At 41.7% G+C, this 26,011-nt stretch overlaps 2 protein-coding genes across 2 annotated transcripts in view; one reads left to right on the top strand and one right to left on the bottom strand.

The window, feature by feature from the left end:
* Nucleotides 1–5,267, top strand: part of stk26 (serine/threonine protein kinase 26) — a 28,473-nt gene extending 23,206 nt beyond the window's left edge. The window contains exons 7-12 of the mRNA XM_061960249.2: nucleotides 79–264; nucleotides 845–987; nucleotides 1,057–1,153; nucleotides 4,298–4,354; nucleotides 4,423–4,550; nucleotides 4,622–5,267. Coding sequence (XP_061816233.1) covers nucleotides 79–264; nucleotides 845–987; nucleotides 1,057–1,153; nucleotides 4,298–4,354; nucleotides 4,423–4,550; nucleotides 4,622–4,637 — 627 coding nt within the window. The 3' untranslated portion in view covers nucleotides 4,638–5,267. The remainder of the gene's footprint in view (nucleotides 1–78; nucleotides 265–844; nucleotides 988–1,056; nucleotides 1,154–4,297; nucleotides 4,355–4,422; nucleotides 4,551–4,621) is intronic.
* Nucleotides 5,268–5,288: 21 nt separating this feature from the next.
* The window catches only part of LOC133606373 (FERM domain-containing protein 7), a 36,201-nt gene continuing 15,478 nt past the window's right edge, over nucleotides 5,289–26,011 (bottom strand). The window contains exons 2-12 of the mRNA XM_061960242.2: nucleotides 22,375–22,479; nucleotides 22,204–22,246; nucleotides 14,636–14,714; nucleotides 14,468–14,565; nucleotides 9,912–10,026; nucleotides 9,709–9,856; nucleotides 9,551–9,646; nucleotides 9,294–9,460; nucleotides 9,155–9,223; nucleotides 9,002–9,077; nucleotides 5,289–6,338 (exon numbers count right to left, since the gene is read on the bottom strand). Coding sequence (XP_061816226.2) covers nucleotides 5,328–6,338; nucleotides 9,002–9,077; nucleotides 9,155–9,223; nucleotides 9,294–9,460; nucleotides 9,551–9,646; nucleotides 9,709–9,856; nucleotides 9,912–10,026; nucleotides 14,468–14,565; nucleotides 14,636–14,714; nucleotides 22,204–22,246; nucleotides 22,375–22,479 — 2,007 coding nt within the window. The 3' untranslated portion in view covers nucleotides 5,289–5,327. The remainder of the gene's footprint in view (nucleotides 6,339–9,001; nucleotides 9,078–9,154; nucleotides 9,224–9,293; nucleotides 9,461–9,550; nucleotides 9,647–9,708; nucleotides 9,857–9,911; nucleotides 10,027–14,467; nucleotides 14,566–14,635; nucleotides 14,715–22,203; nucleotides 22,247–22,374; nucleotides 22,480–26,011) is intronic.

Below are 26,011 nucleotides of genomic sequence, written 5' to 3'. Positions count from 1 at the left end.
GTTGTCCCCTCACGCGCCGTAAACTGACCATCGCCACGGCAATATTTTGTCACAATCTTGAGTTGCCCCCCCCCTCAGGCGGACATCTGGTCACTGGGCATCACCGCCATTGAGCTCGCCAAGGGGGAACCGCCCCACTGTGAAATGCATCCAATGCGGGTCCTCTTCCTCATCCCCAAGTCTCCGCCCCCCACGCTGACGGGCGACTTTTCCAAGAGCTTCAAAGAGTTCACCGAGGCGTGCCTTAACAAAGACCCCAGCTTCGTAAGCTTCATCCTCTGTCATTGTGTCCCAACACTTTTTTCATGTAGTGTGTGGCTGTACCTATTGATTATTTTAATAATTGATAAATTATTGAGTAATCGGATTTTAAAAAAACAGTTATAGCCTCAATGCGTATGTTAGGGAAACTAGTTCAAATTTAAAAAAATGTTTGCTTGCCATAGCTTTTATTTGTTTTATTATATAAATGTACATCAGCAACATTGAAATTGCACTTTTAGCATGTGTGCTTTAATAAAAATAAAGACTAAGCTGTTCGCTGCCACACAGATCATGGCACCTATACATTATTGCTCTCACGTGCGCTGTGTTGCAGTAGCCTCGTAGAAAATACGTCCGTGTATTTAAAGTTCTGGACATTTATACATTTTTATTAGTTAAAACAAAGTTTTTTCTAATCAACTAATCAATGCAATTGATTGTGAGAGGATGTGTTGTCCAACTGTAGTGTTTTTTTGTTCATTTTATTAATATGTCCATTGTTGTACTGCTTGCTGCACTCTGTGGACAAAAAGACACACACTCTCCTTCCTCATTGTGTCAGTGACTCTTTTTCCCTCAGCGTCCCACCGCCAAAGAGCTGCTGAAGCACAAGTTCATTGTCAAACACTGCAAGAAGACGTCGTACCTCAGTGAGCTGATCGACAGGTATAGGCGGTGGCGAGAGCAGGGACATGACGACAGCAGTTCTGACGACTCCGACAGGTACGTGCGCGCTCTTAGGGCAGAGTGCACGCCCGGGTACTTGAGCTTCATTTATTTTTGTGTGCTCAGTGAGTCCGGTGACAGAAAGGACGTCGATTCTCCTGAGTGGAGCTTCACGACGATCCGCAGAAGGAAGACGGACAGACGGCGGCCATTTAACGGACAGGTAAAGAGGGGATGAAGCCTCTACTTCCTGCTTGCTTGATAAACAAGGGCAGTGTCTCAATTTGTGCACGTCTCTGTACTTACAACTTTTGAGTGCATTAGCGCGTTAACCCTGAAAAGTACGACAATATGCAGTCAACTCTGTCTGGGTGGTGCACTCAACATGCCCCATACAGTATGCTGAGTTGTAGTGATAAGCCCGAACCAGCACCTTCTCCTTACTCCTGCTGCTTCAACAAACAGGTAATGCTGAAGCTGAGGTGGCGTGGCACAGATGGTAGAGCGGCCATCCAAAAACTTGAGGGTTCCTAATACGAGATCCAGCGTCCGTTGTGTCCTTGGGCAAGACACTATACCCACCTTCCTACCAGTGCCGCTCACACTGGTCTATGAATTTGAATGAATGTCCGCCGGAGGTCGAATCGGCCGTAGGCGCAAGATTTTTCCGTCAGTCTACCCCAAGGCAGCTGTGGCAACAAATATACCGGTAGCTTACATTGGATTGAGTGGATGATGGGTTCTCAATTCTCACTGTAAAGCACTTTGACTGTCTAGAAAAGCGCTACACAAAATCTAATCCATTATTATTATTACTATTATGGATGTCTACACACATTTTGTGAGCAAGTTATTAAAATTCCTTCTTATAATGGGTAATATGTGCACTTCTGACAGCTAGCTTAAAAACTTTGAATATAAAGACTGGTTGGCTAAAGACCTCGAATGAACAAAAAAAAAATCTCAACATTATGATCTCCAACGATTAATTCCATAATTTATTTACATGTTATTTTTTTGGAAGGCAAAATGGGACAAAATTAAATAAACCTTAAATGTGTTGTTGATTATAATTGGAATTCAATACAAAATGTTTTATTAAATGTATTACATTTAAAATTGTTTAATTATTTTGTGATTATAATTATTTCACGATTTTAATTATTATTGATTTAATTTTATTTAATCATTTAATTAATTACATGTTTAAGTAATTATTTGTTTTAGTCCTACTCGGCCCTATATACTATTTACAAAAATTTCAAACAATTTTGTTTTATACTGAGGCGTTTGAAAATAAGTGTCTGGAAAACGTATGGAATTTGGAAATTTGAAATCTGTAAGAATCCTGAATTTCACAATGAAAAAGGAGAGAAGAAGATACATAGCTTGATCTTCATGTCCGTGAAGTGCACAATGACAGCCATAGAGATGGGAAAAAGTGACACTTGTCAACATTTGTCCCCTCAGTAACTAAGTACACAGTATTCATGTTGGTGTGCATAGACATCTTATAAGTAGACGCAGCATCGACTGCTATTGCCTACTGGCGCTGACGAGACGCGGGCCGCCATCTTGGAGTGGTGATCCGCTCCACTCAGTGCAATTCATTTGGCAGGAGCAATGAACTGTCAGCGCATTTAATTCATCTTACCTCACTGAATACCACTGATTTTCACGCAATTTTTGTCATACGTGTAGCTATGATAAAGGACACATGTTTTGGCGTGTTTTATTATTCATAGTTTGCTTAACAGTAATAGAATATTCTTATGTTATAAGTGACCAGACGTCCGAGATCAAAACTGGGACTATAATCCCAGGGAAGGGGGAAAAAACGGTCAGCTATTTTTAAATTCAAGAAACTATATAATTAGTTTATATATACATGCATATGTCCTACATAAACAATGTATGAATACATTAGATATCTATATATCTTAGGGACCTATAGACTGTATCTTGGTTGCTGCAGTTTATTCTGTCTTGACACTTTGTATTGATATTTTGTATTACATTCTTCCCTTAATTGATAATGTTTACAGTGATTGTTTTATATGTATTTTTTATATAGGTCGCTTTGGATAAAAGCGTCTGCCAAATACTTAAACATAAACATATATAAACACCTGAAAGTCTTTATATCAGCTAAAACCACCAATCTGTTTCACTGGATTCAGAATAAAACCAAATTCTGTTTTACCCAAAAATGTTAGTATTTGAATATTGTTACTTGAAGACTTATTCCTGGTTACAATTATACTGTTAAAGTATTGTCTTATACTTTGCCTAAAATGAGAATGCATCATAATCTGTGGCGGCTGGTGAATTTTGTTTTAGGTGGGGCTGAAAGTTTGTAAACCAAACCCCTGTAGGGGGTCATCCTCCCCCAGAAGATTTCTTTGTGATTTTCACATACCAATGAAGCATTCTGGTGCATTCTGACAAAATAATGAAGACCAAAATAGAACATTTCATAGGCTTGCAGAGAACTACATACAATATGAAAGCTAGACTAAATTTAGACTTGTATAACTGTATAGCCACTGTCCATCTGATTGTCTAGTTAGCTAACATATATTACCCCCCGCCCCCCCACACAATCTGGACTGTGGTCCTAACTTTTACCCCTGTTGGCTTTTAAAATCTTTATCGTCATCATTTATTTCAACTTTATGTTATTCAAATATGATATTTTTAAATATAATTAATTTCATTGACAATTATGGTCATACTCTTGTTTGCGAGCAGCTACGATTTCAGTACTATTGAAGATCTTTGCTCCTTCTCAATTCTGTGGTAATATTCTTTTCACAAAATACAACCAATAGTACGTTAATGTTAAATCTTACTTGTGAAAAGTAATCCCCCGATTCCTATTTTCAACAGTCCGCTCATTTGAGCAGGAAAACGCTGAACACCAGTATATGGGCGGGATAGCTCGGTTGGTAGAGTGGCCGTGCCAGCAACTTGAGGGTTCCAGGTTCGATCCCCACTTCCGCCATCCTAGTCATTGCCGTTGTGTCCTTGGGCAAGACACTTTACCCACCTGCTCCCAGTGCCACCCACACTGGTTTAAATGTAACTTAGATATTGGGTTTCACTATGTAAAGCACTTTGAGTCACTAGAGAAAAGCGCTATATAAATATAATTCACTTCACACTTCACTATATTTGTTTTCTACCTGTCAACTGTCAGTTTAGGCCGCTCGCCGGGTCCTTATCACCACTTCAAGATGGCGACCAAATTTCTCGCGTCACAGCAGCCGATACTGCGTCTACTTATAAGATGTCTATGTTGATGTGTACCGACTGAAGTATTTCATTTGAGACATAGCAAAGTTGTTTTTGGTTTGTGTCCTCTCAGGATCAGCTGAATGCGTCCACCAGTCTGTCCACTGTCATCTCGCCTGTCTTCACTGAGGTCTGTCTACAAACCTACACACACACACTTACGTCAAAGACATGCTAGCAACGTGTGTTACTGTGTAGTTGAAGCAGCAGCACAAGGAGCACTCTGAGCAGCGATTGGCCATTGAGGAGCTGGAACGCAACATCCGAATGGCCGAGGACGTGTGTCCGGGCATCACAGACAGGATGGTGACGCACATCATCGCCAGGTGAGGCAACTTTTTTTTTTCTTGTCTTTTGTTTTGGTTTGCTGAGCAAGCGCATGCTTTGCCGCCTGCAGGTTCAACACCAACTGAGGGCAAACAGGAAGTGTACAGAATGAAGAAAGACTCAGCATGGAGACTTGCTGGGCAATGTCTCAACACACACACACACACATGCACATCATTTACTTTACTGCTGCTGCATGAAGAAGTAGGGAGTTGGTGAATTTTTACTAACTTGTGGAATATGTTCACCACGTGCCTTTGGTGTCGTGCAGCAATGCAGCTTTATGTTAAATACTTCTTCTGTAGCACTTGACAAAGACCACATGCCAATAATATTATTTCTATTGTCATTGGGAGATTTACATAAGACGCCCTCATTTGGTGTAATGCTAATAATGAGTTAGCGCTAGCTGGCTAGCTTGAGCGCTGCAAGGTCCTTCGCTAAGCAGTCTTTTACGTTGCTAAGCATATAGTTTGCTAGCTTACTGTTAGCTGCTGCTGTTAGCCATACAGCTAGCTGGCGCTGTGAAAGTGTTACTGACACTTTGAACCAAAGACACTAGCTGGTCATTGTGTATATATATATTTTTTACGTACATATCATTAAGGGATGTGATAATGCTTACGCAGCGGGAACATTAAGATTTTAGAGAAATGTTTTCTTTTTTGTAGCGGGACATAGAGTTTTATGAATAAATATTTAAGATTGATTGACAATGTTGTCATTTTAATGTTCATTTTATGCACGTTGACAAAAGACAAATGTAATTGTTTTTACTACAGTGTCACTTTGGTGACTTTTGCAGCACCTTTTGTCTCCTCGTTTTCATCCTTGTGTCTTTCCTCATCCTCTTCCTCCTCATCCAGCTGGAGGCTCCCAGAGGAGAACCTCATGCGGGCCAGTCCGCCGGGCCGCACCAGCCTGCCTAGTGGCGGCGGTGGACAGTAATATGGGTAGAAAACCTCCGGGTCAGAGTCGCTGTAGCTTCCTGAGGCAGAAGCGGCCATCATGCACAGGGAGGCGGGGCGTTGAGGCAGAGGGGAGGAGCTTAGGGGCAGGTAGGTGGGCCTGGTGGGCCGTGTCAAGTGGGGGTAGTAGCCCAGCGGGCGGAATTCAGAGGCGGGGTTAGAAGTCCTGGAGAGGGGAAACTTGACATCTGGTTGGCTGGCAACGCGGCGAGGAAGCCCCGGGAGGAAGTTGCAGTCATCGCTGTAATGCCCCGCCTCCGTGCAGCACATGCCCAATACCCTCGTCCCGTTGTTGCCCAATCCCATCCCACCTGAACTTGAGGCCCGCAGGTTCCTCCCGAGCATTGAGTAGGAGCCTGGCTCTTTGTTTAGAGGGTGGAAAGATGGCCGCCACAGCCCGTCCTGCCTCCTCTGCTGCGGCAAACGTTCCAGCGAGGAGGCGGAGACGCAGTCGGACAGGTATGGGAACGTGGGGAGCACGGGGTGGTACTGATAGGCGGGGCTGTTGGGGTACAGGAGAACCAGCTGCTGCGCCGCATCCGGGTGCGGCTGGGGGTTGGGCCGGCGCCTTGAACGGTTGCCATATATGCCGGCGAGTCTCTGAGCTTGCCGTTGCGCCCCCAGCCACGCCCTCCGGGGGTCCTCCATCGCGGACGTCGACGCCGAGCGGATGTGAGGCGAGAGGGGCGTGACTCGGGCCAGGCCGCGACACCTCGGGGTGACCTCCACGGTCGATTGGCTGCGCTTAGTCCCACCTCCTCGGAGCTCCGCATCCTCCAAGGCACAGGTGGAGCGTGGGAACATCTGGTCGTCATACAGCTGCAAAAATACATCATTATAAAGCATACTTGCCAACCTGAGACCTCCGAATTCGGGAGATTGGGGGCGGGTCAGGGGGGGCGGGGTTTAGCTAGAATTCACTGAAATTCAAGTATTTCTTATATATATATATATATATATATATATATATATATATATATATATATATATATATACTGTATATAGTACAGTACACAGTAATGAAAACACAGTTGTTCTACTAACTGTACTGTACTTGCTGCTTTCTTAAAAAAACAAAAAAAACACTTACCTTTCACTATTTGATTAGCCTTTGTTCTGCCATTTGAGTACTGGCTAACGATCTCTGAATCCGGGAACATATCCTTCGGATTTGTTGAAAACATCCGCAAATGAGAACGGGATGTTGCTTGCGGCTATCAGCATAGCCATATTTGTCTCGGCATAAGTTACACCCTCGGGTCTCCATTTAGCAAAGTGGCCCATAATACTGGGCTGTGAACGGTGCTGCGCTGCCGCCACCTTGTGCTTCTCTGACCGTTCATGAGTGAGTATATCCATTCGGCCACCGTGTTCAATGGAGATGTCTGATCTACAAAATGTGCAGGCAGCATACCCCTTCCCCTTCGAGCTGTCCTGGATGAACTGAAATTCTTGTTTCCAATCATTTTGGAACTTGCAAGCGTACTTTTTCTTCTTACTCGTCGTCGCCATAATTGTCTCTTCTTCGTTCTTCTGCTTCGTCTCTGTTATGTTTTTGGACATTACTACTTGCCGTCGTTTTGAAGCAATGCATGATGGGAATCCGGATGTTGTGTGTCAGTGTATTAACGTGCAGGCTGGAATAAACACACGCTGAGAAATAGCTCCGTGCCTGCCTACTTTATGGGTTATAAATAAACCTATAGATAACAGAGACATATATAATAGTCTCAGTGACGTGCAGTCACTAGAGGCAGGTGAGGCGAGGCCTCACCTGCCATCATGGAAAGAAAAAAAATGTAAAAAGAAAAAAAATTAAATTGTTATATGTATCCAGTGATTATACTATAAAGTTATTTTCCATTTAACTTCACCAGTTTTAGATTATTTTTATTCAAAATCGCTGAATTTTCACATTTGCCGTTCAAATACTGAGAAGAGACGGTGCGGTGAACAGCAGCCAGTTGAGGCACGTCACTTAGTGCCTCAACATGTACGGACTCGGCTAACTGCTGGCCTGCTGTGTAGTGAGACCGTATTGCTATATGAATTATATTATACATTTCCATAGTTTAGTTAGCTGAGGTATATAATGTACAGTGTATTTTGTCAACAACTGTGTGTGTGTAACGCATTTCTTGTGCTGAGCGATCATAAAACGGCTGCAAAAGACGCACTGGCTGAGGCTCCAGTAGCCCCGCCTCCTGCACCCCCGCCGTAGAATTGTTATATCAACTAAAGCCCACACTTAAACTTTCCACGTGCAAGATTTAATCTATTTAAAAAAGTTATTTCATAAGAAGCCAAAAAGTGCAAAAACAATAATGTTCGTGTTGGAGGAGTTGTGAATGACTGCAGGGCCACAACATTAGGTACACCTGCAGACTGCAGGTGTACCTAATTCACAACTCCTCCAACACGAACATTATTGTTTTTGCACTTTTTGGCTTCTTATTAAATAACTTTTGTAACCTATTTTTATGGGCTTTCCTATTTGTGATGTTAAGTTCCTGTTATGCGCTGTTATACAGTATATGCCTTGAGCTCTTATTTTGAAGGCGCCAAGAGCGGAAGTGATGACATGTTGTAGTGGCGCGGAGGTTTTTGAAAGAAGGTAAATAAAGTGGTCCTCGTGTAAACTGGAGCCTCCGTGTTTGTTATTTTGTAGTTTCATACAGTATAGGCGACATTTATAAACCCTCGGTTACACTTTTTTAAATAGATTCAATCTTGCACGTGGAAAGTTTAAGTGAGGGCTTTAGTTGATATAACACACCCGTCAGGGGGTTCATTAATCCAGCACAACAGCAGCGAATGGACTTTATTTATAAGTCAAGGTAAGACCATAATAAAGTTTTTTTTATTAAATGTGCTTTTTTGTGTGCTACTGTTTGTATGTGTAAAGTTAAAGTTAAGTTAAAGTACCAATGACTGTCACACACACACTAGGTGTGGTGAAATTTGTCCTCTGCATTTGACCCATCCCTTGATCACCCCCTGGGAGGTGAGGGGAGCAGTGGGCAGCAGCGGCGCCGCGCCCGGGAATAATTTTTGGTGATTTAACCCCCAATTCCAACCCTTGATGCTGAGTGCCAAGCAGGGAAAAATGCTGGTATGAGCTTTTAAACATAACCCGTTAACTGCTGCCAATCAAATGGTGAATTAAATACTCTTTAGGGTTCATATGTTTGTAAATCTGACTGTGATGAAGTCAGTGCCTCACCAGCCATGAACCTCACCGCACGTCACTGAATAGTCTCCTTTTCAGGTGAGAGAGGACGCTAAAGGCAGTGCCTTTAAGGCACGCCCCTAATATTGTTGTCCGGGTGTAAATCGGGAGAAATTCGGGAGAATGGTTGTCTCGGCAGAGGCACTGAAATTCGGGAGGGTTGGCAAGTATGTAAAAGTGGTAAAGTGCTTATCTGGCACTTTCGGATTATCCCCAAAATGGCAGAGGTCATCTTTACTTTGTGTCCACTTACTTGTAAGGAGACGTCTGTGAGGATGTCGGGAGAAGATCTGCACTGTCTGGATTCATAGTCTGATGAACAAGAAGTCCTGCACAAAGAGTGTTTTTGTGTCTTTAGTGGGCTGGAGTCACTGCATGTATTCTTGGCAAGGACCAGCAGGGGCACCTGGCAACGTGCAAAGGTTTCTTCTCGCCAGATCCCAAACACTCCAGCAGCTGCTTCTGCGTCCGCCCACTGGAGAAGCGTCAACATACATCGGTGATGACGTCATCTTCCGGACGCGACCCAAGGACGAAAAGCTCACCTGTATCGGAAGCCGGAGCCTTTGCACGACAGCAACGTCTTCCTTTGCAGCGGCTGCGGCTCCTCCGGCAGTCGGAAGAAGGCGTGGTACTCCACGCACAACTTCCAGAAGGCTTTGCACACGTCTCTGCTCGCCATGCAGAACTCCAGCGTGTCCTTACGGGACAACTACACGGGGCAGAACACCACGGTGGCACCAAGCAGTACACTTGTTGGTACCCTTCATCCGGGGTACACAGTACCTAAGAAGAACCTCACCCCAACTTTGTCGTGCAGCTTGATGAGGAAGTGTTTCCGTTTAAAGCTCACTTTACGAATCTTGGCCCAGCTAAATGTGTTGATTTTGGTGTTCCCCTGAGGACAAACGCCAGCGTTAGCAAGTTCTGCTAGAGTCCAGGCGGAGCCACCTGGTCTACCTGAAAGACCAGCACGCCGCAATGCGTCACCGCCAGGTTGATGCGCATGCCCTCGCCGTCGCTGGCGGCGTGTGGCCTAATGGCGTACATGTCCAGCCTCCTGGCCACCTCCAGCAGGTGCGTGTCTGACTCCGCCGGGGACACACCTCTGTGGACACACGGCCAGCATGGAGTGGACGACTGGGTGGCGTGTGCGTGTGTACCTGTGCTTCTTGTGGAGTTTGATGATCTTGTGGTCCAGGTACTCCTGGTTGGGAACGTAGTGCTTAATCGCCAGCTGCTGATGGTCCAGCTCGTCATCGTAGTCTCCAAGCTCCGCTGTCACACACACGAGGAAAAAACATAATTATGCTAACAATATGCAGTAGAAACCTCCATCATCATCATTTCTTTTTATTCCTTTCATGAAAAGTGCATATATACAAGCCACGTACAGTTCACACTTTTATTGATTTGTTTGTTTCTTATACATTTCCATGATCAGAAAGGTACAGAGCCCCTAAAGCAGACCCGGACAAATTAAGGCCCGGGGGCCACATGCGGCCCGCTGAGCTTTTCAATCTGGCCCGCCGGACATTCCCAAATAACTGTTTTAGATGTTTAAGATGTAAAGTGTAGCTGCCATTATGATGTGCAGTGATGTTTTCTAATGATCGGTAGTCTTGAACTATACTAAGTCTTTCAATGCTTGGAATCTGCATCATATACTAGTTACTATGGTCATCTAATTACTTACTATGGTCACTATGAGATATCTCAGATTGTAGGTGGGTTTTTTTTCACTATGTTTGTTGCATTTTGGTTGCGTTTCGGTTGATTGTAAAATATGTTGTCAATATTCAGTGTTTTATCATCCATAGTTAATATTGTAAATCCCACATTCTTTATTTTCATGCACATTCTGGGTGTCCCATTCAGTAAAAAAAAATTCAAATTCCATTCCGTTTTTTAAGGCGGTCTTTCATAACGTTTTTAGCTTTCAATCATTATTGTGAGGTTTTGTATTAGTGTTCCTAAAAATAGATATACCGGCCCCCAGACACACTTTTTTTTTATCTAAATCTGCCCCCCCGAGTAAAATAATTGCCCAGGCCTGCCCTAAAGGGACATGGAGGGAAAAAATGTTTAAGATGGCTGGCGCAATACTTAATATCTCGCAATACCTTTTGCGAGATCTCGCAAAAGTTTTTTTTTTCCTATGTCAGTGAACCGGAAGTAAAACAGACACAGCGATGGTGAATCAAAAGTGAAACAGACAAAGCGATGGAGGAGCCTACCCATCATCCGTGAGAGAAGTTTATTGGTTTGTATTTTAGTATTGGCCTAACATACAAAGGCATCAAATCGTATTACGGTCCCACAACAGAGCACAGACGATGGGTAGGCTCCTGCATGCTGTTTCACTTTCGGTTCTCTGACATAGGTAAAAAAACATCCATGTCCCTTTAGGTTTGGGGCTCCGTAGAAAGGAGCAGATAGAAGAAGAATATTCTTATATTTATCTGCCCCCTTTTTTAACACAAATTATTTTTGATGACTTTATCACTGTTTCCTCCACCAACACCCGAACTCCAACATACTTTAAAATTCTCGTTTAAGCATTTACACAATGACACGTCCAATCAAAATCGAAAATCAGTTTGACATAATTCCAGTTGTCTCTTTTTGTAACTCTTTAAATTCAAAAATGTTATTGCAACTTTTTAAATCTTTCTTTAGAGCATTCCATGCTTTCACACCAGCAACATACCAGCACCTTTGTTTCAAATTTGTTCGCGCTCTTGGATGTTTAAAGTCATACGGCCTTCTGTGATTCTCATCTTCAGACTTGAACACAAATAACTTTTGTAAGTCCTTCGGATGAACTTTATTTCTAGCTTTGAACATCACTAATAGAGTATGCAATTCTACAATGTATTTTAGTTTTAATAATCCTGACCTAATGAAGAGTGGATTTGTGTGGTCTCTATATCCTACTTTAAAAATAATGTTCTGGAAAAAACTTCAGAAGTCAGAGTTGAGGCGACCAGTGTGATAACTACCATAAAACGTAATGCTGCCTGATCAGCACAATTGAGTAACAATGACATTAGCATATAGCTAACAGCAAAACGGCTAATGACTGGCAAGAAAACGTAATGGTGGTTTATTTATTTTTACACTTGCATTGCAATTAGGAATGTTGACTTGTAATTTGATGAATATTTTATCATTGCCACGGCTTGACCCTGGAACAGACAAATTCACACAAACAACTAGAGATCGATATTATCGGCCGATAAATGCTTTAAAATGTAATATCGGAAATTATCAGTATCGGTTTCAAAAAGTAAAATTTATGACTAAAACGCCGCTGTACGGAGTGGTACACGGACGTAGGTAGAAATACAGAGAGCCAATAAACCTTAAAGGCACCGCTTTTGCGTGCCGTCCCAATCACATAATATCTACGGCTTTTCACACACACAAGTGAATGCAAGGCATATAGGTCACACTGAGGGTGGCCGTATAAACAACTTTAACACTGTTACAAATATGCGCCACACTGTGAACCCACACCAAACAAGAATGACAAACACATTTCGGGAGAACATCCGCACCGTAACACAACATAAACACAACATAAACACAACAGAACAAATACCCAGAACCCCTTTCAGCACTATCTCTTCTGGGACGTTACAATATACACCCCCCGCTACTCCCCCCCACCCCAACCCCGCCCACCTCAACCTCCTAATGCTCTCTCAGGGAGCTTAGCTTAGTCCTCTTGCACTTCAGGGTGCGTAGAGCTGACCATAGCAACCAGGTCTCTCCATCTGGGTCTGTTGTGGGCAAGGTGTTGAGCTTGTGCCATAGTCACATTGCAGGCCTTAAGGTCCTGGGCTAATACATCCAGGGAGAGCATGTCCCAAATTCCAAGCTGCTGTTTTGAGGCATGTTAAAAAAAATAATGCACTTTGTGACTTCAATAATAAATATGGCATTGCCATGTTGGCATTTTTTTCCATAACTTGAGTTGATTTATTTTGGAAAACCTTGTTACATTGTTTAATGCATCCAGCCGGGCATCACAACAAAATTAGGCATAATAATGTGTTAAATCAAATCAAATCAACTTTATTTATAAAGCACATTTAAAATTCCACGACTGTATATATCGGTATCGGTTGATATCTGAATCGGTAATTAAGAGTTGAACAATATCGGAATATCGGATATCGGCAAAAAAAGCCATTATTGGACATCTCTACAAACAACACATTGTGTTGCAATTGAGAGTCATCACTAAATTAGAGATGCGCGGTTTGCGGGCACAACCGCGGAGTCCGCGGATTATCCGCGGATCGGGCGGATGAAATTAAAAAAAAATTGATTTTATCCGCGGGTCGGGTCGGGCGGTTGAAATTAAAAAAAAAAGATTTTAAATAGATTCAGGCGGGTGGCAGTTAAACCAATTCGGAAATATATATACGTAGTTAAATGTTGTTACCCACATACGAAAAACGAGCAGGCACCTGCAGCATATGCCACAACAGAAGAAAAAAAGAAAGAAGAGATGGACACTTTTACGGAGCGGAGAAGGGACGCCTCGCCGGGGTCCGGGACCGAGGCCCCTTCCCCCGAGAGGGCCCCACCGGGAGCCGTAGCTGAGGCGATCCGCGAGAAGGGCCCGACGCACGTCCAGGGTCACCACCGCGCCCACCGCACCGACACCCCGCCTCGTCCGCCTTCGCCGCGGCCGGCGTCACGCGCAGCAGGTAAGCAGCTTACCTGCCCGCCACCCCCGTGGCCGGGGGCTCGTAACAGGGGTCACTCCGCGCGCTCCGCCCGCGCAGCTTACCTGCCCGCCACCCCTGTTGCCGGGGGCGCGTAACAGGGGTCACTCCGCGCGCAGTGCGCTCACGAAAGGGGTGGGGCTCACCCTGGTTGATATAGACAGCAGGACGGTGGCCATGGAAGTCGGAACCCGCTAAGGAGTGTGTAACAACCCACCTGCCGAATCAACTAGCCCTGAAAATGGATGGCGCTGGAGCGTCGGGCCCATACCCGGCGGTCGCCGGCAGCGAGACTCGCTTGGAGGTGCGCTCAGCGCGGCTCCCATATGATTGCGCACTGGTGTGCGTCTGGGCCGTGACAGCGTGGCACGCGAATGTCTGTGCTGCATTGGATCAGTCTCCTTTCTTTAACAGGCAAAAGCTTTATAACCTCACTAATGCCTTGCATCGTCTATATTAGATATATAACAACGGGCGGGTGCGGTTCTGATTAAATGTTAGTTCGGGTGGATGGCGGATGGTTGACGACTTTCTGATACGGTTGCGGATGAAATAATTGCCTATCCGCGCATCTCTATAAATACTCCGCTCTGCCTACAGTGAGCCTTAGCTAATAAAGGCAAAGTCCCAGGGCAGGTAAAATATTTTTACAAATAATAAAATATGTATTCATGGCACATGTTTTTATGTTGAGAAAGTAAACCGTGTGAAAATATGTTAAGAAACAAGAAGTTGTGATTTATTTTCATTGCAAAGTGGCTCCTGCTCGGATGGGCGCCACATTAGAACATTAGCTTGCTGCTACAGCTGACATATCCAAGTACCATTGGCTGCCGCCCGCGGGTAGGGGCGTGGCTCAACATTGAGCCACGCCTCTTTTTAGGCGCCATCTGGTGGCGGAAACTATGACCGGTAAATGCAGCACCGGAGTGCCGGCCAGCGGCTTCTCGACCAAATTGACTGTCGTCCTCACAACTTACACTGCAGTATGTGGGAGACCAGCAGGGCGGCGCTGTTGTCGTTACAAGTCAGACTTCCGGTGGACAAGTCCCGTTTGACCTGTAAGGCAAAAAGATAGCTGCACGTGCACAACATGGCGGTCAGCGAGCGGAAGATCAAAGAGTGGCGGCAAAAGGAAAGGAAGTTACCGAGTGAGGCTTCGCTTCAGTTGGCCAGGATCCGGAGGGAAAAACTTGACGATAAACCTGAAGAACAGATCGCTGGTGTCTGGAAGAGGACGAGTAATTTTGAATAATTAGTCTACATCCTTAACGAGCTTATATGGACGTCTTATGGACATGTTGACAAATATAATAGACATTCACACTCTTGGAACAACAACATAGACAAAGCCATCATGTTTCCTCTACAAAGAATCAATCATCAGCAGGGGACTATAGGGTTGGTTGGTTGTCACACTTTGGATTGAAAATATCAATGAAATTGAAGCTTAGTGTTGGATCTCATTTTGCAACTTCTTGTAACAAAGGTAATTTCCGAACAAAGACACTGTGACAGTAAGGTATGTTAACTTATCAAGAGGAAACCATTTAGGCTAGCCTACTGTAGCTATATGTAATATTTATGGAATATATGACTACAGTAGGGCAGCACGGTGGGACAGGGGTTAGTGCATGTGCCTCACTATATGAAGGTCCTGAGTTGTCCTGAGTTCAATCCCGGGCTTGGGGTCTTTCTGTGTGGAGTTTGCATGTTCTCCCCGTGACTGCCTGGGTTCCCTCCGGGTACTCTGGCTTCCTCCCACCGCCAAAAACATTCACCTGGGGATAGGTTGATTGGCAACACTAAATTGGCCCTAGTGTGTGAATGTGAGTGTGACTGTTGTCTGTCTATCTGTGTTGGCCCTGTGATGAGGTAGCGACTTGTCCAGGGTGTATCCGGCCTACCGCCCGAATGCAGCTGAGATAGGCTCCAGCACCCCCCCGCGGCCCCAAAAGGGAAAAGCGGTAGAAAATGGTTGGATGGATGACTACAGTACCCAGGGTTCGTAGGGGTGCTTAAAAACCTTGTAAATGCTCGGAAATGTTCATTATATTTCTCGGCAGTCTGACTCAATAGTGAAGTGAAGTGAATTATATTTATATAGCGCTTTTCTCAAGTGACTCAAAGCGCTTTACATTGTGAAACCCAATATCTAATTCACATTTTTAAACCAGTGTGGGTGGCACTGGGAGCAGATGAGTAAAATGTCTTGCCCAAGGACACAACGTCAGTGACTAGGATGGCGGAAGCAGGGATTGAACCTGCAACCCTCAAGTTGCTGGCACGGCCGCTCTACCAAACAAGCTATACCGCCCCAATCGGCTAATTATAAAATGAAAAAAAATAAAATGAGTTTCCTTAAAAATGAAAGGTACACGCTTGATCTGTTGGCTTTGCACGAGCCTTTACATTAGGTTGTGTCGCCCCCAAGAGGACAGTGGTGAATCGGTCCATCATGCCGGGAGGTTGTCGTTTTAATGAAAATTGGATGGAAAATGACAAATACAAACTTTGGATAAAAGTGGACCAAATCCACGTGTAGCCTCCTGCAAAATATGCAAAAAGGAAATCCAGCTTTTCGCAATGGGAGAGTCGGCTTTCTCGAGTCATATGAAAGGTAAGCCACAGAGATTACTAGCCCTACAAGTTAACTAACGTTACCTAAAGTTTTGTTTTGTAACCTTTTTGTACAAGCCAGACCTAAACTGTGAGATCAGTGCTAGGTTACATGTTAATTACGGACAGTTATTACGAGCTATGAAAAGAAAAAAGCGAAGGTTTGTCAATGATAGATTATAATGCTAAGAACTTCCCTCAACTAAAAATCGATTTGTTGTCATAGCCACAGTTATAAGGCTAGATATGCTTAATGAAAGGTGACTGAGGTGTTGTGAAACAAACAAAATATTTTCCTTTAATTTATTATCCTTATATCAATGTGGAACAGTTTTGTTAATAAATGAGTTAAATTTATATTTTGAGGGTGCGTGTATTTATATCACATTATGCAGTTTACAAGCACAAACACAGTGTGAATCAATCCGTGCTGTTCGATGTCATTGAGTGCTGCAAGTAAGAAAAATAACAAGAAATTTGGGGGAAAAAAACACAAATGGAGACATGTTCGCAAACACCAATGACAAAGTCTACAGAAACACTGCTTCATTTTGTATGTGTCACACCTGGGTAAAGTCTTGTCTGGGTTTCGTCTGGTTTCATGTTGTTTTGTCATTTCCTGTTTTATTTTGAAAGGTTAACTCTCCCTCTCGTTTCAGGTCACTTGCTCTTCCTCCTGTTTCACTGGTCTGATGTCTCCCCTGATTGCCTGATTGTGCCCACCTGTGTCACCCTCTCTCATGTGTATACCAGTAAATGTCTCGTCGTCCTCTTGTCCTGTGCCAGAATGTTTTGTATCGTCTTGTGCGTACCTCCAGCGTTCCTTTGCCACAGCCTTGTCTACAGCCATTGCCACGTTTTTTGTACTTTTGATCCACGGGAGATTCTTTGTTTGTAACCTTTTGTCAGGTAAGATTAGCTTCTTAGCATCGCTTCCGTTGGAGCGCTTTTTGTTGTATTTGTTAGTTTTTGTTCTTAGCCCTAGTGATGGGTTGATGAGGCATCATGAAGCGTTTCGACACATTGCAAAACTGTATTGATACTGTGTCGATACTGTGTCACTAAATACTGACATCTGCTGGACATTAAAAATCCCTACAGGCAACCTATGGACCGACTCAACTGACACTGATTTTATGACCTAGTATAGGGGTCACCAACCTTTTTGAAACCAAAAACTACTTCTTGGGTACTGATTAATGCGAAGGGCTACCAGTTTGATACACACTTAAATAAATAAATATATTGTCATTTGTAAGTTACACGTAAGTGTGATTTAAACAAGAATAGCTAAATAAATACATTTAATTATATATATATATATATATATATATATATATATATATATATATATGGGTATTTCTGTCTGTCATTCCCTCGTACATTTTTTTCCCCTTTTACGAAAGGTTTTTTGTAGAGAATAAATGATGAAAAAAACACTTAATTGAACGGTTTAAAAGAGGAGAAAACAAGAAAAAATTTAAAATAAAATTTTGAAACATAGTTTATCTTCAATTTCGACTCTTTATAATTCAAAATTCAACCGACAAAAAGAAGAGAAAAACTAGCTTATTTGAATCTTTTTGAAGAAATTAAAAAAAGAATTTATGGAACATCATTAGTAATTTTTCCTGATTAAGATACATTTTAGAATTTTGATGACATGTTTTAAATTGGTTAAAATCCAATCTGCACTTTGTTAGAATATTTAACAAATTGGACCAAGCTATATTTCTAACAAAGACAAATCAGTATTTCTTCTAGATTTTCCAGAACAAAAATTTTAAAAGAAATTCAAAATACTTTGAAATAAGATTTAATTTTGATTCTACAGATTTTCTAGATTTGCCAGAATATTTTTTTTGAATTTTAATCATAGTAAGTTTGAAGAAATATTTCACAAATATTCTTTGTCGAAAAAACAGAAGCTAAAATATTTATTATTCTTTACAATAAAAAATAAATAAATTTACTTGAACATTGATTTAAATTGTCAGGAAAGAAGAGGAAGAAATTTAAAAGGTAAAAAGGTATGTTTGTTTAAAAATCCTAAAATCATTTTTAAGGTTGTATTTTTTCTCTAAAATTGTATTTCTAAAAGTAATAAGAAGCAAAGTAAAAAATAAATGAATTTATTTAATCAAGTGAAGATGACCCATCCATCCAAATTCCTACCGCTTATTCCAAGTGAAGACCAAGTCTTTAAAATATTTTCTTGGATTTTCAAATTCTATTTGAGTTTTGTCTCTTTTAGAATTAAAAATGTCGGAGACCAGCTTGCTGGTAAATAAATAACATTTTAAAAATAGAGGCAGCTCACTGGTAAGTGCTGCTCTTTGAGCTATTTTTAGAACAGGCCAGCGGGCGACTGATCTGGTCCTTACGGGTGACCGCGGGCACCGCGTTGGTGACCCCTGCCCTAGTATATACAATAATATAAACCAAGTCATTGTATTTCATTTAGGATTTTTTCATATCTTCATTTAAATAAAAATATATTTTTATCTTTTTTAGATACAGTCAATAAATAATGTGAACATGTATCGTAACATGGAAATCTAAGAGAACGTGTTGTGGATGATTGTGGACTGGGAATTTTATTAATTTTATTTTTTACACATTTTTATAAAAAAAAAAAAAAAAAAAAAGTTTTTCCGACGTATTACATTTTAGACGATTGCTCTTCTTAGTTATTATTTCACCGGCTGTAGAAAAGAGCCGCTCACAGGGCACAGAGGAGGCGTCAGTGCGACACAGTTCGCGTATCGGTCACGTGACCAAAACAGCTCATGGTCGGTCACGTGACTTTCTAAAAGCGGTACGCGCACCGACACAGGGTTTTGCTCTATGAGCTCGACGCATGCGCCGATGCATCGGTGTTGCCGGACCCATCACTACTTAGCCCCTTTTTCCCTCCATAGCCGGAGCGTTTTGAGTTAATATTTTTGTTAGTTTAGTAGTCAGGTTAGATCTGTTTTGATAGCCTGTTTTGTTTCTCCCGTTTTGGACCCCTCCCCTTCTGAGAATAAACAACTGTTTTCAGTAATCCTGCATCTGTGTCCAGAGTCCTAGTCGGGGCGTGACAGTATGCCCCATTCAGTTAATGATAACTGCTGGTTCAATGTTAGGCTTAGGTTTTAGCAGATTTTCCGTATTTTTTCAACAGACAGCATTTGGTGACCTCAAACAACAAGGCTATGGATTGATTCACTTTGGTTTTTACCGAAAACGGGAAAATGGATCTTGAAAGTCCTTAAAAAGTGCTTGAATTTGGCCATGGAAAAGGTGTACGAACCCTGAGTACCTCAACTTAAGAATGTTTTGAGTAAATAGCTATCTCTCTGCTAATTATTGTACTGTAAGTTACGAGCAAAAATTTGAGTTACAAGCATCCCTGTCATTAGTTGGCATAGTAAATGTCACCGTGACGTCTGATGCAACATGTCTTTGATTGTTCTCATTCATCCAGGTCATTGTCATCTCAGCGTATTCAATAGATTGCAACTGGACTGTTTGGTTTGTTTAGAAGACGTTTCGCCCCTCATCCCAGGAGGCTTTTTAAGTTCCCAAATATTTATGCTCCAAAAACCATGAGGGTGTGCCTGGGGCAAGGATGGTTTCGCACTATCGCAGTGAGAAAAACAACAGTTTGTCTGATCCTACTCGCTAGAATTAGCTTATAGCTACAGATAGAAATAACTTTGGTTTTCCAAGTACGAGATGGAAGGAAGTGAGCGTGAAAGACCGTGCTGAGAAGAAGTGGAGGAAATCCGAGGAATTAAAGAAAGAAATAATCAAAAACATGACAGCGTGTAGTCAACTTGGTAAAACAGCTTGATTGTATCACTGCTATAGTCTGCACCTTACTGAAGCAGAATGAGTAACACCAGCCAACGATGTTCAAATAATATCTAAACAGCTTCCATACTTACCATGTAAGTATGGAAGCGCTGCTGATGGTGTGTTTGATGGCAAAGCGGCTCAAAGAAGGTGGTGTAGAAGTCCACTCTCCAAGGTAAATACGGTACATTATTATTACATTGGAAAAAAACTACAGTAATTATTTTGTACATTATATAGTATTGTTTTTTTATACAATATTTTTTATCTAAAAGTTTTTGGGGTTTTTTACATGTTAAATTGTGCTGTTTTGGGGGGGCCATGCGCCAATTAAATTAATTTCAATGGGAGACGCTGATTTGAGATACAAGCGTTTTGAGTTAAGAGCGACGTCACAGAATCAGTTAAGCTCTTTAGTTGAGGTACTACTGTATATTAGGCTTGCGCAATAAACAAAGCTGCCTAAATGCACCGGCTTACCTGGGCTGAAGCCCAGAGGCCCCACCCGATCAGGGACCCCGGATTTTGGCGACGGAATCCAATGATTGGTGTTCACAGCTGTCAAACAGCTCAGCTTTGTGTAGCGATTATGTACTCTCTGCCTCGGCTGCGTTGCTTTTCCCTACTGCTGCAAGCGGGGCTCGAAGCCATGCTGCCTGTGTCAGAGACCAGCGTACTACTACTACTGAGCTAAAAACACAGGCATTCTCCTGGATCGCCAACACTTTTCCTGCAGTTAACTGGCTTCTATTACACTCGCACAGATGTGCATGCATGAAGGAGATGTATTCATGACCAAAATTATTTTTAAAATAGGTAATATTTTTCGCATTGTTGTTGTTCTGTTGAGTAAAATCATGATTTATTTTTCAATCTTGTGGTTTCGTGGGGTGGGAGGGTATGTTGAGGTCAAAACCCTCTCAGCTCCAGTGCCCACCTTTGGGTTAATGTGGCCCTGGCGATATATATGATATAAAGTTGGTCGATGATAGAGCTTTTAATACAGTACTATCGTTTTATTGTGATAGCTGTGTGTCACAAATTTGACAGCGACAAGCAAATGAAGGCGTCCCTAATGCAATGGAGCATTTTCGTGAGCGGCTAAAATCCCTCCACAGTGCATAGCCACTTCTAAGTCAGCAATCCTTACCAAATAAACTACATTTCTTACAAGTATCATCCCTACTACGCTACACACTGTAGGAGGATATGCTAACCGCAAGCTAGAGGTCTTGAATGTAAACAAAGGTATCATTACTGTCGATAATACCAAATATAATATCATTATTTGGTAAAAATTACAGTGGTAAGATCAATACTTTAATTATAAAAATTATATGTTGAGTTTTTGTTTACAAATTCAAAAATTAAGTCCCTGGACACAGGAGGGTTTTAAGGGCAAAAAAACCCAAACCAGAATTAGGAAAGAATTTCCATATTTAATTGATATTGTTACACCACTATCCTGTGTTTTTGTTTGATTATAATTGTGATCAAAAAATGAAAGCATTCAATGATCTTCAAAATCAGAAGTATCACTATCAGCATTGGTATGACCGATACTACTTGGCTGTTGATCGATACCCAAATTTGTAATGTCAGCCAAAACTAATACATCCAAACAACAGAAGAATAAGTGTTTATTACATTTTAAAATAGGTATAGATGTAACATGTTACAACAGAGAATAACCACCTATTAACAAGTAGATTCATCAATCAAAGTTTATCTATATAGCCCTTAATCACAAGTGCCTAAAAGGGCTTCACAAACCACGACATCCGCGGATCTAAACCCACATCCGGGCAAGAAAAAACTCAACCCAAGAGGATCAATGAGAAACCTAGGGAGGGATTGCCGACCCCCCTCATCCCACCCCAGGCTGCAATATATATTGCGATATAGACATGAGGTCATATCGCCCATCCGTACTGTATATGTGACAAGCATAACCACCAAAAAATCCCAAATACATTTTTTTGTTAGCATCAAGGCTAACAACCTTGTGGATTCAGTTATCTAGCTATTAACAATCTAAACCTTGGCTTACTAATGAGCTGAATATTTACTGTTTGACATGAAAAACACCAGAAGTCCTTTCACCTCAAATTCAGCCGTCTGATTCTAGAGAAGACTACATAGGTGAGATCTGATCCCACTTCTGTAATTTTCTACCCAACAGTTTGAGACATAATGAGTGTGACAACCAACTCCATTTCTTCCCTGCTACTGATTTATCACACACATCAACACTTACATGTAATCTGCTTTGCTAGCGGCTTGAGCAGCTCCAGCCACACCTGCCACACACACAACATATCTCATCACTTCATTGTGTGTGTGTGTGTGTGTGTGTGTGTGTGTGTGTGTGTGTGTGTGTGTGTGTGTGTGTGTGTGTGTGTGTGAGAGAGAGAGAGAGAGCACTGACATAGTTGCCACTGTGGTGTCTGAACTCCAGGCCAAAGTATTCCTTCTCCAGCAGCTTCAAGTGACCACACACTTTGTTGAAGAAGTCACAGCCCAGAACCTTGTGCTGGCACATGCCATGAGAAGAAGTTAGTTGTTGAGTTAAAAGTGAAGACAAATTAAATTGTCTCTTTCCTGCAGGACACACTTTCCCATTTACTGTAAGTGTCTTCTTCACTGTCCTGACCCTTATGAAGAAATTATCATGAGCGCGTCAAAGAGGGGTGAGTCAAAGCACTTTTTCTGAAACTTTTCTGCAAAACATGTCATGAACGAACAGCATGGTAATTCCATGATCCAATCAGATGATTGCTATGATATGCTGTGATGTATGAAGCAGTGTTCATGTGTCAGGTGTGATGTCTTAATTTTAGTCTTTGCTGTCCACAAGCGTGTGTTTATCTCTGAAGGAGCGCTGTGATTAACTTGTCATGGTGTGTGTGTGTGTGTGTGTGTGTGTGTGTGTGTGTGTGTGTGTGTGTGTGTGTGTGTGTGTGTGTGTGTGTGTGTGTGTGTGTGTGTGTGTGTGTGTGTGTGTGTGTGTGTGCGTGCGCGTGTGTGTGTGCGCGCGTTTAGTGATGGGGGCAATGGGGTAGCATCTGTGGACAATTACAGAGTAGAGAGTGATTATTAGTGGAGGACAAGTCTCATGCTGTGTCTATACACTTACAACTCACCATTAAAAGGGAGAGAAGAAGAAAGTAAATATTACGATCCTCATTTTTGGTGTGCAGACAGTAATGTATTTGGGACAGCACTGCGCTCTTAAAGTTGGCACACTCAAAGAACTAATTACAAAATGTAGGGTAGAACAGGATTAGTTGTCACACTTTTTACTCAAGTGTGAATTGCTGATCATTAAACGGGTCATATAATGATGTTTTTCTCTTTTCAAAACACTTGGTTTTGGTCTACATAACATGTAATGATGTTCTTTTGGTCAAAGTTTAGTATAGACTGTGCTGTAAAGAACTATCTTCAAGCCACTTTTTGCTGTTTCCAAAAACGTTGTTTTGAGAGGTGGAGTTGTTAGATGCAAATGAAGCCCTCCTTGCCGCTCCCCCTCACGCTGACACGCAGACTTGTTTTGCAGGGTTTTACTGTTTTTGTTTTGCTAATACTGTATTGAATATGGACACCGGTGAGCGCCACCAGCCATCTAACTTTTCCTTGACTTTCACCACAACGCAACATCTCAGATGATGTAGCGAGAACAGCAGCTCATTGGCAAAAAGGAGACGACGCCGGGCACAGAAAAGGAAACCCGGCTGCTAATCTGGTACTATACGCTGGCTAAGGTTAAACTTCTACCGAGTCATTATCTCTACAATGCTGTACATGTGTATATTGACCATAAAATTATTTTCTATTCTATATCATGTGATACATTTACTGCACTGCTGCTTTGAACACTTGTAAACAATAGAGGTTCGAGCTGCAATACAGTAAACTTAAGCTATCAGCTACATCACAAACATAATAATGGATTATATTACTAACTGGTCCATTTCGAAACACAGTAGGCACTGATCCAATTATAAGGAGTTTTTAGGAAAATATTTTTTTTATTTTGCCGTAGGACAGAGAGACGCTGTTTTCTTACAGTAAGTAGAAGGCTAAGCTAGCTACACAACAAATCAGGCTAACGTATCATTTACGCATTTGTAACCTACTGTTATTACTTACTGTTTCATTGTGTCCTCCGTTGCCACAAATAAAAGGCACCGAGCCGCCATTAAAGCAGTTTTTCGAAAAATCAATATTTTTGTGAATGTCAGTGGTTGGTGAAGCAGGACTCTTCTTGGCACACACTCGGAGCGAATCATTCCCAGTTGAAGGCAAATTGTCATCTATCATGAAAGTTAAAAGGCACTTTTTACTTCCGATGAGGCTGAAAGTTTGTGTAGTGACTTAAAGCAACCAACAACAGAGCACTTTCCTTCATTAAGTTTTATTGTAGAAATGTTGGGGTACACCGGGTCCTATACATCATTTTTAAAATGGCTGACTCGGGCAAAGTATGAAGGAAGGCAAGATTGTTTTATAAATATCTCTGCAAAACCTCCACTGATTGATTTCAAATGTTCAGGACTTATGCAGATCCCAAATACACATAAACAGGTACCAATAGGTAAGAAATAATAGCAACCCTTTAAAAACGCTGATTAATAGTCTTTCCTACATTAAACTGATGATTTAAATGTTGGCTCGAAATATTTAGCCCTTTTATTTGACGACTCCATCCAACCAAGAGCTAATTATAACTATATATATTATTGTGTGAGTTTTTGTAATACCATGTTATCCTTTTTTTTTGGAATTTTAGGAATTTTCTTCACTTATGCACAGTAACCTCTGCATGTTTAAGTGTTCCTATATATATATATATATATATATATATATATATATATATATATATATATATATATATATTAGTTTCCGTTGCACTAAATTAACGCTGTATCATATGATGTATTGTTGAACGTTTATATATGGCAGTGCTTCGCAAATATTTTCTGTTACGCCCCCCCGGAAGAAGAAAATATTTCTCCACCATGACTAAAAATAGTATATTTTGTCGATATATTTGTTATGACAAAACCTCTGCATAACATTGTAAGCTCATCAAAAATAAAGGAAACAACACACCAGTCTTTCCTCCTCCCCTACCGTGGTTACAGTGAAGCCAAATGCGACATACGCTCATCATATTCTGGTACAGAAAAAAAGTGTTTGCGCCCCCCCTGACATTGCACCATGCCCCCCCAGGGGGGCCCGCCCCACTGTTTGAGAGAGACTGATATGTGGTAACATTACTGTAGCGTAAACATTTATTTCCTGTGTTTTATACGGTACGTTTTACTTTGCTATCGATAGCATCTGTTTTCTCTTCATTCACCGTTTTAGACGGCTGCAGAAAGGGTGCATATTTTCTCATTAGTTGCTTATACACAAATAAGGCAAGCGCAAAAATAGCTTTCGTGGATGTGGCCATCTTGATTTTCGATTTCAACTAGAACGCTCACAACTCGGCTCCGACTTCCAGCTTCCGACGTAAATGGAACGCACCATGTCACATGACTGCAAACTTGACACCTCATTGTCTGGTTCTGATACATCTTTGAATGCTTAGGTCTTAATTTACTGAAAGTGGATGTTGAGTATTGAAGCAACGAATATTTAGAGTTTTTCTTAATAGAATTTTTATAGACTGACTGAATTTTTAAATACTCATTTTGCGCAGCAATTTTTATTCAATTAAACTGTCAGCAAACTTTGTAAAAAAAAAAATAAAAAAGCATTTCTCAAATTCGAATACAAAAAACTCTGTTACATATTTTCAGTGTTAAAAAAGCTTTGGTAATAAAGACCCAAATTAACCCCTATAAAAAGTCCTCTCACCTTAAGTTCAGCTGTGGGACAACCAACCTTGTTAACCCCCACTTATAAAAGTATCCCGTTTCATACACAGCCTAAGAAAATGTATCCCAGGAGCTGGTTAGCGACTTGCTAATGTGACCCACCCATAATGTGTCACATTTTTGTGTTGATATATTTATTTTATTTTATGGTTTGAATTCGTTTTTGGAGCTGTCATT

Source organism: Nerophis lumbriciformis, linkage group LG05 (genome assembly GCF_033978685.3).
Source record: "Nerophis lumbriciformis linkage group LG05, RoL_Nlum_v2.1, whole genome shotgun sequence".
Classification (NCBI taxonomy): Eukaryota; Metazoa; Chordata; class Actinopteri; order Syngnathiformes; family Syngnathidae; genus Nerophis; species Nerophis lumbriciformis.
The sequence above is the reverse complement of the archived record's forward strand: the minus strand, read 5'-3'. Positions and strand labels throughout refer to the sequence as shown.